At 34.6% G+C, this 15700-nt stretch overlaps 2 protein-coding genes across 2 annotated transcripts in view; both read right to left on the bottom strand.

The window, feature by feature from the left end:
* Nucleotides 1-15700, bottom strand: part of LOC125679644 (low-density lipoprotein receptor-related protein 4-like) — a 408142-nt gene that overhangs the window by 327058 nt on the left and 65384 nt on the right. The gene's annotated exons all lie outside the window — the stretch shown is intronic.
* Nucleotides 1-15700, bottom strand: part of LOC130052395 (low-density lipoprotein receptor-related protein 2-like) — a 199338-nt gene that overhangs the window by 164548 nt on the left and 19090 nt on the right. The window contains exons 4-5 of the mRNA XM_056157240.1: nt 7735-7872; nt 4192-4297 (exon numbers count right to left, since the gene is read on the bottom strand). Coding sequence (XP_056013215.1) covers nt 4192-4297; nt 7735-7872 — 244 coding nt within the window. The remainder of the gene's footprint in view (nt 1-4191; nt 4298-7734; nt 7873-15700) is intronic.

Genomic DNA, 15700 nt, shown 5'->3' with positions numbered 1-15700 from the left:
TGAAGCATGCAATAGTTCAATGATATCTTCAAATAATTCTAACATATTTTCATTGCAGATTTTTTGCATGCATTAATTGAATTGGTGATAGCATTAATAATTCTGCTGAATTGATGTGCGCTATGATTGAATTGTCGCTCTCGTCAAATGAATTGATGATATCAACAACTGAATTGGTGCAAGGTACAATTCAATTGTAGAGAGCAATAATTCAATCAATGTGCACTGAAATCGATGTATTGCTCTCTACAATTGGATTAAATATAACATTAATTGACTGAAGACGTATGCAATAATTCTTTTAGACAGAGCAACTATATAATTAGAGATATCATCAATCAGCATTTCCATAATTGAATTAATGATCTCCTTAATTAAATTGTAGCTCTTTTAAAAAAAAATGATCATGTGTGTATTAATTCTTATACGAAAGCAGATTAAAATAATTAGATGTATTTAATTAAATTAAATAGATCATCAAATTATTTATACTGAGCTCCAAATTTAAATGTGAGCAGTAATTCCAACACATTGATATACACATTAATTAAATTAATGAAAAGCAATAACTTAATCATGCACAAATTTATTGCACGACAATCATGGCAAATGTAAACCAGGCTTTTAAAAGTGTTTCTCCTTGTAATCCTAGGGATATGTACAACAATATTTTGAAATTGAAAGTTGTCAAATTTACTTTATCTTAATGTCAAAAAATGCAGTTTTAGTAGAAAGTAATCTGGAATTGTTTTAAACCCCTGCTGGACTGGAACGGTTTGCTTACCTACTGAGCTACTTGGCTAGGTAGTTTAAATCCAAAAGGAATAGAGAAATGTTGCTGATACTGATTTTTTTCATCCATGTTTTAAAAGGAAGTCATTCATGACGATGTATTAGGTACCTCCTTAATTATACATTGCATGCACCCTTAGATGGTAGTGTGAATAGCTGGGGAAACATTTAACTTCATGGTGTATGTGTACGTTGTACCACATTTGTGAATTATCTAAGCAGAAGGATGGTCATGTATACAAAATGATGTGGGATTTGGCGGTGGAGGTGGTACTTAGTACCGACACCCCAACAACCGGGATAAGGTTGTTTCTGTACCAGAAATGGACACCTCATGTAATGACACCCTATTCAGTACATTGAGAAATCAACATAAACACAGAGTAAAGAGATCCATGAAAGGTGAAGATAACGAACAGTGATCAATCTCGTAACCCCTATAAGCAATATAAAATAGAGAGTTGGGCAAACACGGACCCCTGAATATACTAGAGGTGGGAGCAGGTGCCTAGGAGAAGTAAGCATCTCAGGGCTATCCATCGGTCACACGTGAGCCCTATAGCATGCAATGCGTAAGTAAGCCTTGTGGTGGCCTGTGTTACGAAAAAACAACTTTAAAAGTGCCTGTGTGTTTGATAAAATTCCCTTTCTATTCATCTTGTCACAAAGACATAAAATGTTATATTCCGGTTCCAACAACGTTTTATTCATTGAATTATTCACATTTATCATCCTCCGAAAGATACACATTGATTTTGACTGCGGATAACTCCGTTTACCTGATCAAGATATAGGGCTCACGGCAGGTGCGATCGGTCAACAGGGGATGCTTACTCCTCCTAGGCACCTGATCTCACCTCTCGTGTGTCCAGGGGTCCGTGTTTGCCCAACTATCTATTTTGTATTGCTTGTAGGAGTTATGAGATTGATCACTGTTCGTTATCTTCACCTTGCACATACCACATACCAGGATACCTTTTCGACAAATAACCATTTCCATAATAAAGTCAAGGTGAAACTACGTCACATGATTTTCCTCGCGACCAGCCGCTTGCACAGTCACGCATGAAATAATCTCATCCATTCTGAGTTCGGAGATTATTATTGTGAATCCGATTCAGACAAACGTTTTCTGTTTCAAGCGTCCAAATCTTTTCCACCAACAATGGCAATCTTGTCTTTTTGGCTGGTCTTAAATTATAATTGCCAATACAGATTATATTCTTAAAGTAGAATCCGCATAAAAATAGCGTTCAATAAAAAAGATAATTATTGTTGGCGATGTTCAGTAATTATTATTGTGGTGGAAAGATTATATTTCTAAAGATAATGTGTGACATTACATCGGGTGAATTTATAATTATTGTGGCAGTATATTATAATAATGTCATGTAAATGAAGGATATTTTTCTTTTGGGGATGAAATTATAATTTGATGTCTGAGAATCGGGACAGATTATCATTATCGCTGCGATATAATAATATTGTCAGCAAATAAGGGGATTTTTTAAATTTTTGTAGAGATTATAATTTTGGTATTTTATATAGGGAAAAATTATAATAATGCGGGGTTACCCTATGGCTTTCCATATTAAGATTTGGAATTTATCTGATGCTTTGCATGAATAAACATAATAATAATACAAGTATAATTATAATAATATTAGGTAAATAAATGATATTTTCTTTTGGGGATGAAACTATAATTTGATGTCTGAAAATCGGGACAGGTTATTATTATCGCTGCGATATAATAATAATATCAGCAAATAGAGGAATTCCTTTTATTTTTGGAAGATATTATAATTTCGGTATTTCATATAGGGAAAAATTAATAATAATGTGGGGTACCCTAATAGAGGAATTCTTTTTATTTTTGGAAGAGATTATAATTTCGGTATTTCATATAGGAAAAAAAATAATAATGTGGAGGTACCCTACGACTTTCCATATTGAAGGATACTGTCTCAACTTGCTTACAATACGAACATTCATTCAATACATCTTCTTTCCATTTACTGATATATGCATTATTATATAATATGTTATTGAATAACTTATAACTGAATTTAGCTACTTATTTGTCTTTCAAATCTTTAATTTTACATTCATAAATGAAAGGTGAAGATATATGGGCGACGCCGTTTTGTTTTCTTCATTAGTTGCTTCTAAAGCTATTCGTGTTTTAATTTTGAATGCCAAAATGCAAGCCAGGCGTGTAATTTGTAATTCAAATACTTAGTTTGTTAAAAATAAATAGGATTACTATTATTGTTAAAGTTTTTAGCCACTCGTCCAATAGAAAAACAGCAATACAACTAAATATATGAACTAGTTCATGAGTTTCTGTAAATAAGAATCTACGATACATTTACGCTTATGTTTTTGCCCCTTTGAATTTGTTGGTTGGTTTTGTTTACTTTTTACTGTCTTTTAAATTGCAAACGGTATGCATTGCTGTTATAATTGTTTGTTTTGAAATAGAGAAAAAAGCCGAGGCTAATTGTGACATTACAATTTACGCTTACGTCCCCTTGTGGTATATTCACCGCGTTGAATAAATAGGCGGATCCAACAGCAATCCCCATATGCCCCTTTTCATATTCAGATGTTACTGGGCATTTAACGGAAGGGGAATTTCATAAATAAGAAATATTTTTAAATGAATTAAGATTTATCGTACTTAACGAAATTATGATTATCACCCGGGACACGCCAATGACCACTTGATGCTTCGCTCGATCCAACGGTCACACCGTATATATTATCAAGGAAAACTGAAGAAAAAAATCCTCTGACAAATAGATCATTTACACATATACAGCTTGAACACTGGATGACGGTAGTTGTAAATAGCGAAAATATGGCATTTTCCCCGTGATACAACTATAGAACTGTGACGTACTTTTATATTGTGAAGTCATATAGTGTGAGGTGCACTGAGGTATGTTAACAAGGTACATTTTGTAATTTTTGTTTTAAACTTTACTCGGTACACCTTAACCCTACTGCGTAACTGTGTAACTTTGAAAACTTTGTTTCAACTTGAAAATGAAACAGTATTTTTGAAAAATTATTTAAAAGACATGCCAATAATATGTTCTATAGATGTTGTAAATATGCGCATCCCGGTTATTATAAAACGTGAACCATAACGGTTGGACATTTAGATTACAGCTTTATGTCAAACTTTGATCAATAAAACTCTTTTTCTCTTGAAGTTTTATCGAGGTACACTAAACGTGTCATCTAAAGTCACCTGTATATTATGTATAACAATGTAAGAACTTGGGATTATTCAGAAATAACATGTGGTCACCTTAAACCTCTCCATTCTGATATATCACGCGACCACATTAAGCTTTGGGTACAAAAGAGTTTTATTATTTGGCTTCGTACCTTATATACCAATGCCTGCGTTGCACCATTTGTGGTGAGATGGTATTGGGCGTCAAATCCATTGGTCATTGAACTCGCAATATGTCGGTCTTCGAGCCAGTATATCCTGAAGAAAATAACAATATCCCATTGATTTACGGTGTAGTTTTTGGTAAATTATTCCCCTGTACGAAAATTAGGCAGTTTAAGAGAAGCATCATCTCCCCAATAATGTTACTTCTATACCTATTTATCCATCCTTCTTACACGGATTGCATTTTACTTCGCATTAAATATAATGGAAAGTAAAAACAATGCACATTAAATTAATTCGAATTAAATAGCGTTCACAGGGCAGTAATATCTATTGGACATTTTAAATTGTTTGAATGATGTGATATCGTGTTCCGACTTCTGCTAATTATCAAATTCTTTGTAATTGGTAGAGCAATTTCTATTTTATAACAATCATTCCTTCACCTCGTGAATTTCGACATCTTTGAAATTGGTATTGTACACATTACGCAAAGCGACGAGTTTCCTTCAGTAAAATATAAAGATGTTAGGTGCGTGGTCACTTCAAATCAAAAGGGACTGAATCGGTCAGCGATGTTAAGACAATATATTTGTGTTACCATTAAATTACAGGTGGTTGCCAAATGAGAAGTTTCTTTCTTTTATTCATTAAGATCGATAAGATTCATGTGATTTAAACAGGAAATTCTATTTATAAAAGTTCCCAGTAGACATGATTTTTTTTATAGATTTGATGTTTACATATTGGTATAGTGTTTCTTGTGTGGTACTTTTACCAGAAAAATGTCTTTAAAATGGTTTGGAGTCTAATTCTTGTTCACTTTATGCAATGTTTTTATCCGTGTTGTTTATCGCCTAATATGAAGAGGTTCCTAACTTGATTCCTAATAAACATATTCTCTCGATGCTTAAACAATTTCATCCTGTAACTATTGTTCCTGGATTTAGTCGATTGCTTTTCTAATTTTGCAGATTCGTTTTGATTTTTACATCCTTCCTGGTCGAGTCAACTCTAGATATCTTTTTGATAACTCCCAATATTCTATTACATGTAGTTTGAGAATTAATGATTGAAAATTCCAAGACTTCGGAAAATTATTGAAAAACGCAATATATGAAAGTAGTTTAGATACATGTTTGATTAATAAATTTAAAGATTGCATAACTGTATACTCTTATTTCAAAATAACAATAACTAATGATTTAAAAATGAGAGAAAATAAGGTAAAAATGCAGGAAGTCAGAAACATACACGGATAAAATAAATATACTCTGAGTCGAAATATCTTTAGAACTTGAACATTCCATTACCTTCTCCATCGTCAACTTCCCATATTTATGTAGCAATATTCCATTATCACCTGCATATGGATTTTATATCTTTCAACTGATTCGATACGCAAGAGCTTGCTCTGCGGATGGTCAGTTTTTAAATCGAGGCAAGCTACTGACAAACAAGTTGATGGTGTAGGGGTTTCAACGGTCCTGTTTAAAGTCAGCATTTTGCAAATTCTACGGTTTTTATAACGATCTAGTTTGCCATTATAACCTATCTTTGGTTTAAATGCTGTCTGGCGTATATGTATTTCATATCGATTGTTAGACTGTTTGTGGCACACTGAGTTTTACTACGGATAACTCCGTTTAGCTGATCAAGATTTAGGGCTCAAAAGTTCTAAATCTGCATGACATTACAGTTTCTGGTTCCTCCAATATATATTCTATTTTTATACTCCTAAACGTGTATTTCAGTTTTATAATTTATGATAAAAGTAGTTGAGACTTGGAACTAGATAAAGTGTCGTAATTTATTAATTCGGTTAATATATTTTCTAAAATAGAATACCGATTCTTTAAAAAAGTTTACATTATATGTTCTTGAAGTTTTGTATAAAGATTCAATATTTTCGCCAATAATTTAAAAAGTTGGTCTCCAACCCCAACTGTTTTAGTTTCATTTTAGATTTAAAACAAAATCTTAAAAATTATGTGAAATTTTAGAAATTGACATTACTCCTAATATGTCTGTTTAAACTCTAAAACTTGATATCATGAAGTTTATTTCCATTACTTGTATTAAACTTTGTTCTATGTATTGTTAGAAGACATGATTATGTATCTATGTTATGCATATATTGATTTCTCTTGTATATATTGTGTTGACACAAAGAGACAACTACAGTTTACTTGAATGAAGTTCAAACGCAAATATGTCATGTTTAGAACACTATAGGTTAATAACAAGGATTGCGATCCCAGTTTTTCTTTTCAGTTTCCTAATTCTTCTTCAACGTAGAAATTAAAAATACATTTCCAAAAAAAAAATGACATTACATGTACTTCAAATATCAGGTGCGAACCTCCTTTAACCGTGAAGTACATTTTGATTCGAAGTATATGTAAACTAATGCGCATTATAATCTCCGTGTGAACGTGGTTCATATTTAGTTTAATACGATTTAAATTCTTCGTGTGAACGAGGCATTTAATATATATATATATATTGTCTCTCTCTCTCTCTCTCTCTCTCTCTCTCTCTCTCTCTCTCTCTCTCTCTCTGTCTGTCTCTCTCTCTCTCTCTCTCTCTCTCTCTCTCTCTCTCTCTGTGTGTGTTAAATATATACATGCATTTTTAAAAAATCATTTCTTTGATGCAAGGTGAAGATAACGAACAGTGATCAATCTCATAACTCCCACAAGCAATACAAAATAGGTAGTTGGGCAAACACGGACCCCTGGACACACCAGAGGTGGGATCAGGTGCCTAGTCAGGTGCCTACGAGGAGTAAGCATTCCCTGTTGACCGGTCACACCCACCGTGACCCCTATATCCTGATCAGGTAAACGGAGTTATCCGCAGTCAAAGAACGGCTTAACAATCGGTATGAAACAAGTCAGACAGAATTTGACCCAATGCGAGGATGTATTGATGAACTAGATCGTTAAAACGACCATAGAATTTGCGAAATGCTGACTTCAATCGAGACTGTTGAAACCCCTGTACCATCAACTTGTTTGTCAGTAGCTTACCTCGATTTAAAAACTGAATATACGCAGAAAAAGCTCTTCCATATCGAATCAGTTGAGAGATATAAACACCATCTGCAGGTGATAATGGAATATTGCTACATAAATATGGGAAGTTGACGGTGGAGAAGCTGAAATCATCCCGTTTGTCATACAGTTGAGTTGTCAGTTTGCCGTTAATGTCTACTTTCAATAAGATATCTAAGTATGAAGCAGAAGTTGACGACTCTGTGGTGTCCTTTATTTCGAGCTCACGGGGATATATCAAATCGACATATGAATGAAAGCTGTTATTGTTAATAGACAAAACGTCATCGATCTATATTCAATTTCGAGCACCTGCTAATTCATAAAATGCATACGAATTTAATGCGCATTATTTTATTTAGCATCAAATTTAATGTGAAGTAAAATTTAATGCGCATCCGTGTGAACGAGGCATTAGATATATGAATACTTGCATTGTGATCAAGAAAAAAAGATACAGAAGCCAAAATGTACCTGTTACTTGTGACGTCATAATAGAGAGAACTGGGGTTGTTTAGAGTTGCAGATGACAAAATAACTTGGGGAGAATCCTTGTTCCATGTCCCTCGCATTATCGACTTCTCTGATGATCCAGAAATCCAGAAGAGGTAGCTAAATAGTACATAAATGTAAGCTTAGAGGTATATCCTAACACTTTTAGACACACGATATTCGAATGAACCTCATTTTTCAATTCAAATATTATGGATTGTTGAAAAATGTAAATAGATAGGCAGGTAGTCTTTTTATAATTCATTTTTATCATAATAGCAGTCAATGTATTTTGTACGACGTTTTGGTTGCAAATGAAAAAATAGCACTCAAAGCCTTCATTTACTTTGATATTAAACTCATTCTGATGATAAAGTGATAACTGAACAGTCGATAAACCGCCATCTTTTTGCTCCTTTGAATTTATGGCGTAATAATGAATTTGGCGATGAATTGAATTTTCGCCATCTTGGGGAAAAACAGTTACCGTTCTTGCATATTTGGGAGGTATATTTCCTTTACTTTTGTTATACGATGATGTAAAAATATTTCGGTTATTTCATTTTTTTTTTAATATGATTAGAATAATTTTATCCATAATGCGACTTCATTTTAAAACGATACGCATGAAGACAGTGTGTTCCAACTTGATTAAAAACCTTGTCCAGTTTTGGTATTTAGCGCACTGCATGGCCGTTTCCTGACAGATGACCTGTCCTTAATTGGACGAATGTTGACAAGAATTTCATCTTTTACTATCAAAATATCACCCATTGTCCTTCTTTTTATGGACTTATCCCATAAATCAGTATCAAAGACAAAATATGGTCAATGCAGGGGCAATCAAACTAGTATGCACGAAACAAAGAGACAGACTCGTAGCTTAATAGATTCATTGGTGCTAAATATCACAGCTGCTCATAACTAGTGCAAGTACAAGGAAAAAAAACATAACCCAGAGTGAAACCTGGGGCCAGATGTTTACCCAGGAAAATATTAGATGATGTTTATTTACACTTGAAATATTAATTAAATAAATGAAAAGTCCAGGCGAGCTCTACTGGCAAGCTAAATAACCGCCACTAGACTAGGTAGCCACTTCATAGACTGCGCCACCAGTAGAGCCAAACCTCCCCAAAGCAGTGATAGTCATATAACAAAAGGATGAATCCTCTTAATAAGCTGGTGCTATCAGCCCCAAACACGCATAATATTTAAAACTGTAAATTGTCTTTCTATGAACACCCCAGCTAAGCCAGCAATAAGGAATGAGAGAGCAATGGCCTCATAAGGGTGTCCGTAAGCAAAACATGATACATGTAAGGGAATACCAAAACAACAAACAATAGCAAGTATGAACTAATTACATGCACTATGTAAATGCATAATGGGGGGCAACAACACTTTGCTTGATTGAGAATCCCTAAACAAAAGGTGATCACATCAGCAATCAGTGAACACTACAAATAAGAATTAATGCGCAATATATTCACAAAGGAAGGCAGCAACAATTTTACTTAAATAGGCATCCCTTAACAAAATAAGATCATGTGTCAATCCGTGAACAATATGCAATATATACAAAAAAGGAGCGAGCAACAATTTTGCTTAAATTGGTATCCCTTAACAAAATGTGATCAAGTCATCAAACAGTGAACACTAAGATAACAATTTAGTGTGCAATTTATGCATATATGCAAAAAGGGGGCAGGTGCTACACCAGCAACACACCCCTTGACACGTTAGTGCTATGCCTCATCAATCAATTAACACCACAACTAAAACCCGTGCAAGGGCCAGTCGCCAAAAATAGAATTAAAATATTACCCCAGTAATGAATACTCATAGTTGCCCATCCATGAAATAAATGAATGTTGGCAAGAAAAAAAAAACAGTTGCCCACTAAGGACCAAGTAAAGCTGTGCCACTTTAAATGGCTCACGATCGCCAACATTGGGGATTACATATCCAAGTGGATCCGACAGGAAATATTGAAATGCTCGTTGTATTCGGTGGAGAAACAGACAATTGCCCAAACTATCTAAATTAACTTGATCCTTGAAAGGATCGGGGCTTGGGATTTTTAGCACTGGGTATCGTATGTACTTCCCCCTAACTTGAGTATGAAGGTTACAATGTAGTTATTAAGTATCATCCTAGCCCTCTCTACAGCGAGATGGTCCACTTCCCCAAGCCAATGCACCATTAATAAGACCTGATACCAGACTATTGTAGTTGTAGGTAGCAAGTTGTGCAGTTTGACTAGGTCCTTTTTGATACGATTGCGAAGCATTACACCTGTGTCCCCTTGCCCCATGTCATTCCCCCGCAATATATTAGGTGGTAGTGTGGTGGTTCCTCTATTTTTAAAGGAGTCTTTACCTGGGGGTAGACTTGCTTCCAATTCATGTCCCCTTCCCTTGCCAAAACATTGAAGCGTTGTGTCTAAGTAATTGGATATTAGCTCCAAATGAAGAAGAGCGGGCATGCAAAAAAGCATGTTTAATTAGTGAGGATCCTACAATCCAAATTATCTTATGATCTACAATGATGTATAAAAATTGAATCGCTTACAAATGGAGGCAAAATAGTAATAAAACGGTAAATATTGAATAAAGCATACAACAATTAGGCCAAGAGACAGCTTCAACATCTGTACATGCATTTTGACTTCCACCTGCCTCCTGCTGCTATTTCATCTTCAGTCTTGCCTTGAACTCAAGCATTTGTGGCAGCGCCGATGCGAAAAGAGTGTGTGCTGTACACTTTGCTATCTAACCCCTAATATAATATTTAATGACAGTAGTTCCCCCAATGTGGCAAAAAAAAGGAACGAAAACAGCCAGGCCTAAATATCATAAACGAGTTCGATGTTCTACTGGACAAGTAGTCTTAAATGTTGCACGCAAGATTATGATTGCCCCCTTACCTCGCTGGTCAGTTTTTAAATGCTTTAGTGAAATTCTGATGGTGTCCACTTTTTAGCACTCTGTCTTTTCCTAAAATAGCTCTTACAAGTTTATTGTTATTTTGGATTTCAAAACTTTCGGTTGAGCATCACTGGAGAGACATTATTTGTCGAACTGCGCATCTGGTGCATCAAAATTGGTACCGTATAAGTTTTACATGATCCTGAAAACCTAACATCTTCAAACTGAATAGCATGCCAGACTTCCCTGCCACTATTTTGAACCACCTCGCACATGCGAAAATAGCCAAAAATACTGTAGTGAAGAGAGCAGCAAAACGAGTTACTTCATTTTGTGATGAGCAAACTGATGAGAGCATGTTGACCATTTTGTGTAGCATGTCTATAGATAAAGGTTTTCGCTCGTCTACCTGAACTCTAGTGCGACATGAGCCTGAAAAAATTTCCTTTACTACAAAGGTTTGGGCTGTGTCTGTGATGGTGGAAATTTACCCCCCCCCCCCCCCAAAGGGAACTTGTGAACCGAAACACTGCTATGGCATAAGACATAAATTAGGAGGGAGTGGTGGGGTGGCAAAATAAAATCCCGTACTTTGAATTGTATCTATTGTTAATATATCAATATCAAATAAGTGCCAATTTTCATAATTTCTGGGGGAAGAGTTTACTTGTAACAAGTGCCATAAATATGCACACAAGGTTTTTCGTTACAAACCATGCTACTAAGTACCACGCATTACGTCATGATTTGTTTATTTTCAGCCGATCCAGTGATTTGGAAGTAGAGAGAGTGGGGGGGGGGCAGAAAAATGATCTAACATATCTGATGAATCGATAAAAATTAGTATTATTCATTGCTAGTTAATCCTTTATTCCTCAATTAAAGAGACACGTTGAACATTTTCCGGGGGTAAAATTAAACAAAAATTTGGTATATCTCGTCAATATCTATTTTAACATCAGAGTAAATATGCAATAAAGCAAGTCCTGTCAATTTGATGTAGGCATAAAATAGAATCTGACATGTTATTTTATGAGTGCAAATGGAAATGATTTTTTATAAGAGAGAGAATTGATTAATGCTAAAACAAAACTACTTAGATGGTGTATTCTAACCCCCATAAACCTCCCATACTGGTTATGTCAATGTTAAGTTTGTAATGTAATTGAATTAAGATTCTTCATGATAGGTATTGCTTTACTGATAATTTTAACTTGATATATGTGTGTAAATTAATTGACTGTTATTCCAAATCCTGTATACAGAAATGACCTAAACATCAACATTGTAAAATTTTATATTATGATTTACATAAGGATCATTTTGCCTAAATTATATAAAATGTATACAAACACATGAAATTTATTTTCGAATGTTCATAGGATTTCCATGAATTTCGATATTTTATTCATTGATTGGTTATATCTACGTTATATTTATTTCTATTTATGTAGATCAATAATCTTCATTTAAGTAGTTGACCTTTATGTGCTTATTGCAAATGCAGAGTTTTCAGTTCAACTTTTCACCATCAGACCTTGCTTTTCCCACTGAATTTATTTTTGTAACTTGAAATACGTCTCTTCAACTTTGTGGTTATACATCATTTTTTTTCTGTTGAGAGATTGTAATGGATCTTATGAGATCTTAAATTTTATTCATCATCTTGTAAAATATATTCATGTGAACTTTAACATTTATTATTATTGAATTAATAAATTCATTTATTGGATGGATATACACACAACAGCCATCTTAATTATTGCATATAGTGTATATCTAGCATATAAATATTGTATTTCTTTATTTCTTCGTTATGATGTGGATTCTAAAATATTCTAAAGAACCTTTAGAAAACTTGAAATCGCAAAACTTTTCCCAAATCAATAGCATCAAAACCTATGACTTTTTCAACCCTGTACACAATCATTCCTCACAATAAATTAAAGACTAGAATTTTTGACATCATAGACAGTTGCTTCTTCAACAGAAATGGAAATCAGAAATATTCATATCTAGTGACCATCCATCCTAAAACTTACTTTGTTAAACACCATTCTAATTCCCCGCACAAGTACTTTGAAGTTGAAATAAAAAAAATGCTAGAGTTCCTTATTAACAATTGTCTTCGTGGTGATCAGGTCTTTCAACAGTCTGTTGGAATTCCAATGGGCATGAATTGTGTTCCTTTGTTAGCTGACCTGTTTTTATATTCATATGAAGCAGAATTTATTCAAAAACTTCTATATGAGAAGAAAGAATCTCTTGCTGTGGCCTACAATTTGACATTTAGATACATCTAGGACGTTTTGTCTATCAACAATAATAACTTTCATTACTATGTCGATTCTATATATCCCTGTGAGCTCGATATAAAAGACACCACAGAGTCGTCAACTTCTGCTTCATAATTAGATATTTTATTCAAAATAGACATTAACGGCAAACTGACAATTCAACTGTATGAAAAACTGGATGATTTCAGCTTCTCCATCGTCAACTTTCCATATTTATGTGGAAATGTTCCATTATCACCTGCATATCGTGTTTATATCGTTCAACTGATCCGATACACAAGAGCTTCTGCGTGTAGTCAGTTTTTAAATCGAGTCAAACTACTGACAAAGAAGTTGATGGTACAGGGATTTCAACAGTCTCGATTGAAGTCAGCATTTCGCAAATTCTATGGTCATTATAATGATCTAGTTCGTCAAAACAACAAATCATTGGGTCAAATGCTTTCTGACGTGTTTCATACCGATTATTAGACCGTTATTGGCACAATGAGTTTGACTACGGATAACCCGTTTATCTGTTCAGGATATAGGGCTCACGGCGGATGTGACCGGTCGACAGGGGATACTTACTTGTCCTAGACAACTGATCCCACCTCTGGTGTGTCCAAGGGTCCGTGTTTGCCCGGTTGTCTGTTTTGTGTTGGTTATGGGAGTTGTGAGATTGATCAGTGTTTGTTATCTTCACATTTCATTAAAGACTAGACTTTTTGACATCATAGACAGTTTCTTCTTCACCAAAACAAAAACAAAAACAGAAATAGTCATATCTAGTGATCAGTCATCCGAAAAATTACTTTGTTAAAGGTCATATAAAGCGATATCCTGAAGAAATTGAGTTATGTATGGAAATTCATTAATCAAGGTTTATTAGACAATAATTCATTTTGAATTTTTTATTCAATGCATTATAACCTCATAGCAGCTGATCAAAAGTACTCAACCACGAAAATGATGTTTGGTGACCACAGCTTATCTCCCTTGACGTCAAATAGATTCACTGTGTTGTAAGCAACTAGGTCTATATACTTATAACATGGTATAACTAAGTATTAACTGCATTGCTTTGAAAAATGCCACAGTGTTTAATTGTAGTACATGTGTTAGGTCGTAGATGAGGGTCCACACGTACCTCTTCCCAAGGGATACCAGATTTAGAAGAAACAAATCCCTTCAGGTGCCTAGGAGGAGTAAGTATCCCCTGTCGGCCGGTCACATCCGTCGTGAGCCCTATATCCTGATCATGTAAACGGGGTTATCCTTAGTTGAAATCAGTGTTCCACGAACGGTCTAACAATCAGTATGGAACACGTCAGACAGCATTTGACCCAATGATAGTTTGTATTGGCAAATTAGATCGTTATAACGACCATACAATTTGCGAAATGCTGACTTTAAAGGAGACTATTGAAACCCCTGTACCATCAATTTGTTTATCAGTAGCTTGTCTCGATTTAAAAACTGACCATAAACAGAACAAGCTTTAGTGTATCGAATCAGTTGAGATATATAAACACCATATGCAGGTGATAACGGAATATTGCTACATAATTATGGGAAGTTGACGATGAAGAAGCTGAAATAATCCCGTTTGTTATAAAATTGTGTTGTTAAATGTTGATAAATGTCGTTTATTATTTTTGGTAGACTGCGTAGAGCAGATGAAAAGTTTCTTGTGACAAAATTATTACTGATACTCCGGCAAAATACGAAAAGTCTAATGTATTTTTCTGACCATGCCGATATTGCTTTTGATAAACAACCATTTTCAAAATTATGTTTTTAAAAGTGAATTTCTAGTAGAAGAAAGGAAATGACATAATGCAATATCACAATGTCAACACATGTTGCTGTTTATGAAAATTCATTGTTAATTAAGACCAAGTCTTATCTGGCGTATCCTCAAAGGTCAACGGAAACGATTTTCAACCTTCGTTTTTCAAATAAATTCAGTAAGAAAATACCATTCCTTAAATGTTTTCACATACGAATAATTTTTGTTTCGATCATCGAGGTAGATACGACATCATTAATTTCAACCCGGTATGAGTTATTTGCCCTTTAGGTGAACTTGATATTTCAATATGGCGACACGTTATGCAAATGATTCGGAATACTGTATTCCTGAAATAGATATATCGCTTAGTGTTAATGCGCAGTCCTGTCAGTACGAACCAGTTGTACAGCAAGACTCACCCCCACTAGTGGAAAACGATAGTGATTCAGAAAACGGCGAGGATCAATCGGACACATGCCCTTCACCTGTTCACCATCTGATATGCAATGGTTTGTTAATTTAGGCTAATTATTTTTATGAGACTTTTAATGGGTACGAAACGATTATTCAAATCTCAGTAGTGCATCAGCATGTATTTCTAAGACTAGTTTACTACTATTCTAACAGGTGATCATATAGGCTAGTAATTTCATCGCAATGTCCTCAAGAAGGGAGCCCAAATGCCGTGCATAGGATTGAAGAGGTGGGCGTGTCCTGCATCACAGATAACGAAGGTTTTGTTGTGGCAAACTGTCTTAACAGATAGGTTGCTGGAACAGCATATTATGAGTGCATACAAAATAATGGTCCCTTGGAGGAGGGGGAATTGATTCACAGGTATGTATTTTGTAATGATTACTTGAAAGTTAATATTGATGAAGGGGGAGGGGGGTCGGTCTCCTGATTCACTATGAGCCATAATGAAGCTCTCCTATTTGAATATCTAA

Source organism: Ostrea edulis, chromosome 2, assembly GCF_947568905.1.
Source record: "Ostrea edulis chromosome 2, xbOstEdul1.1, whole genome shotgun sequence".
Taxonomy (NCBI): domain Eukaryota; kingdom Metazoa; phylum Mollusca; class Bivalvia; order Ostreida; family Ostreidae; genus Ostrea; species Ostrea edulis.
The sequence above is the reverse complement of the archived record's forward strand: the minus strand, read 5'-3'. Positions and strand labels throughout refer to the sequence as shown.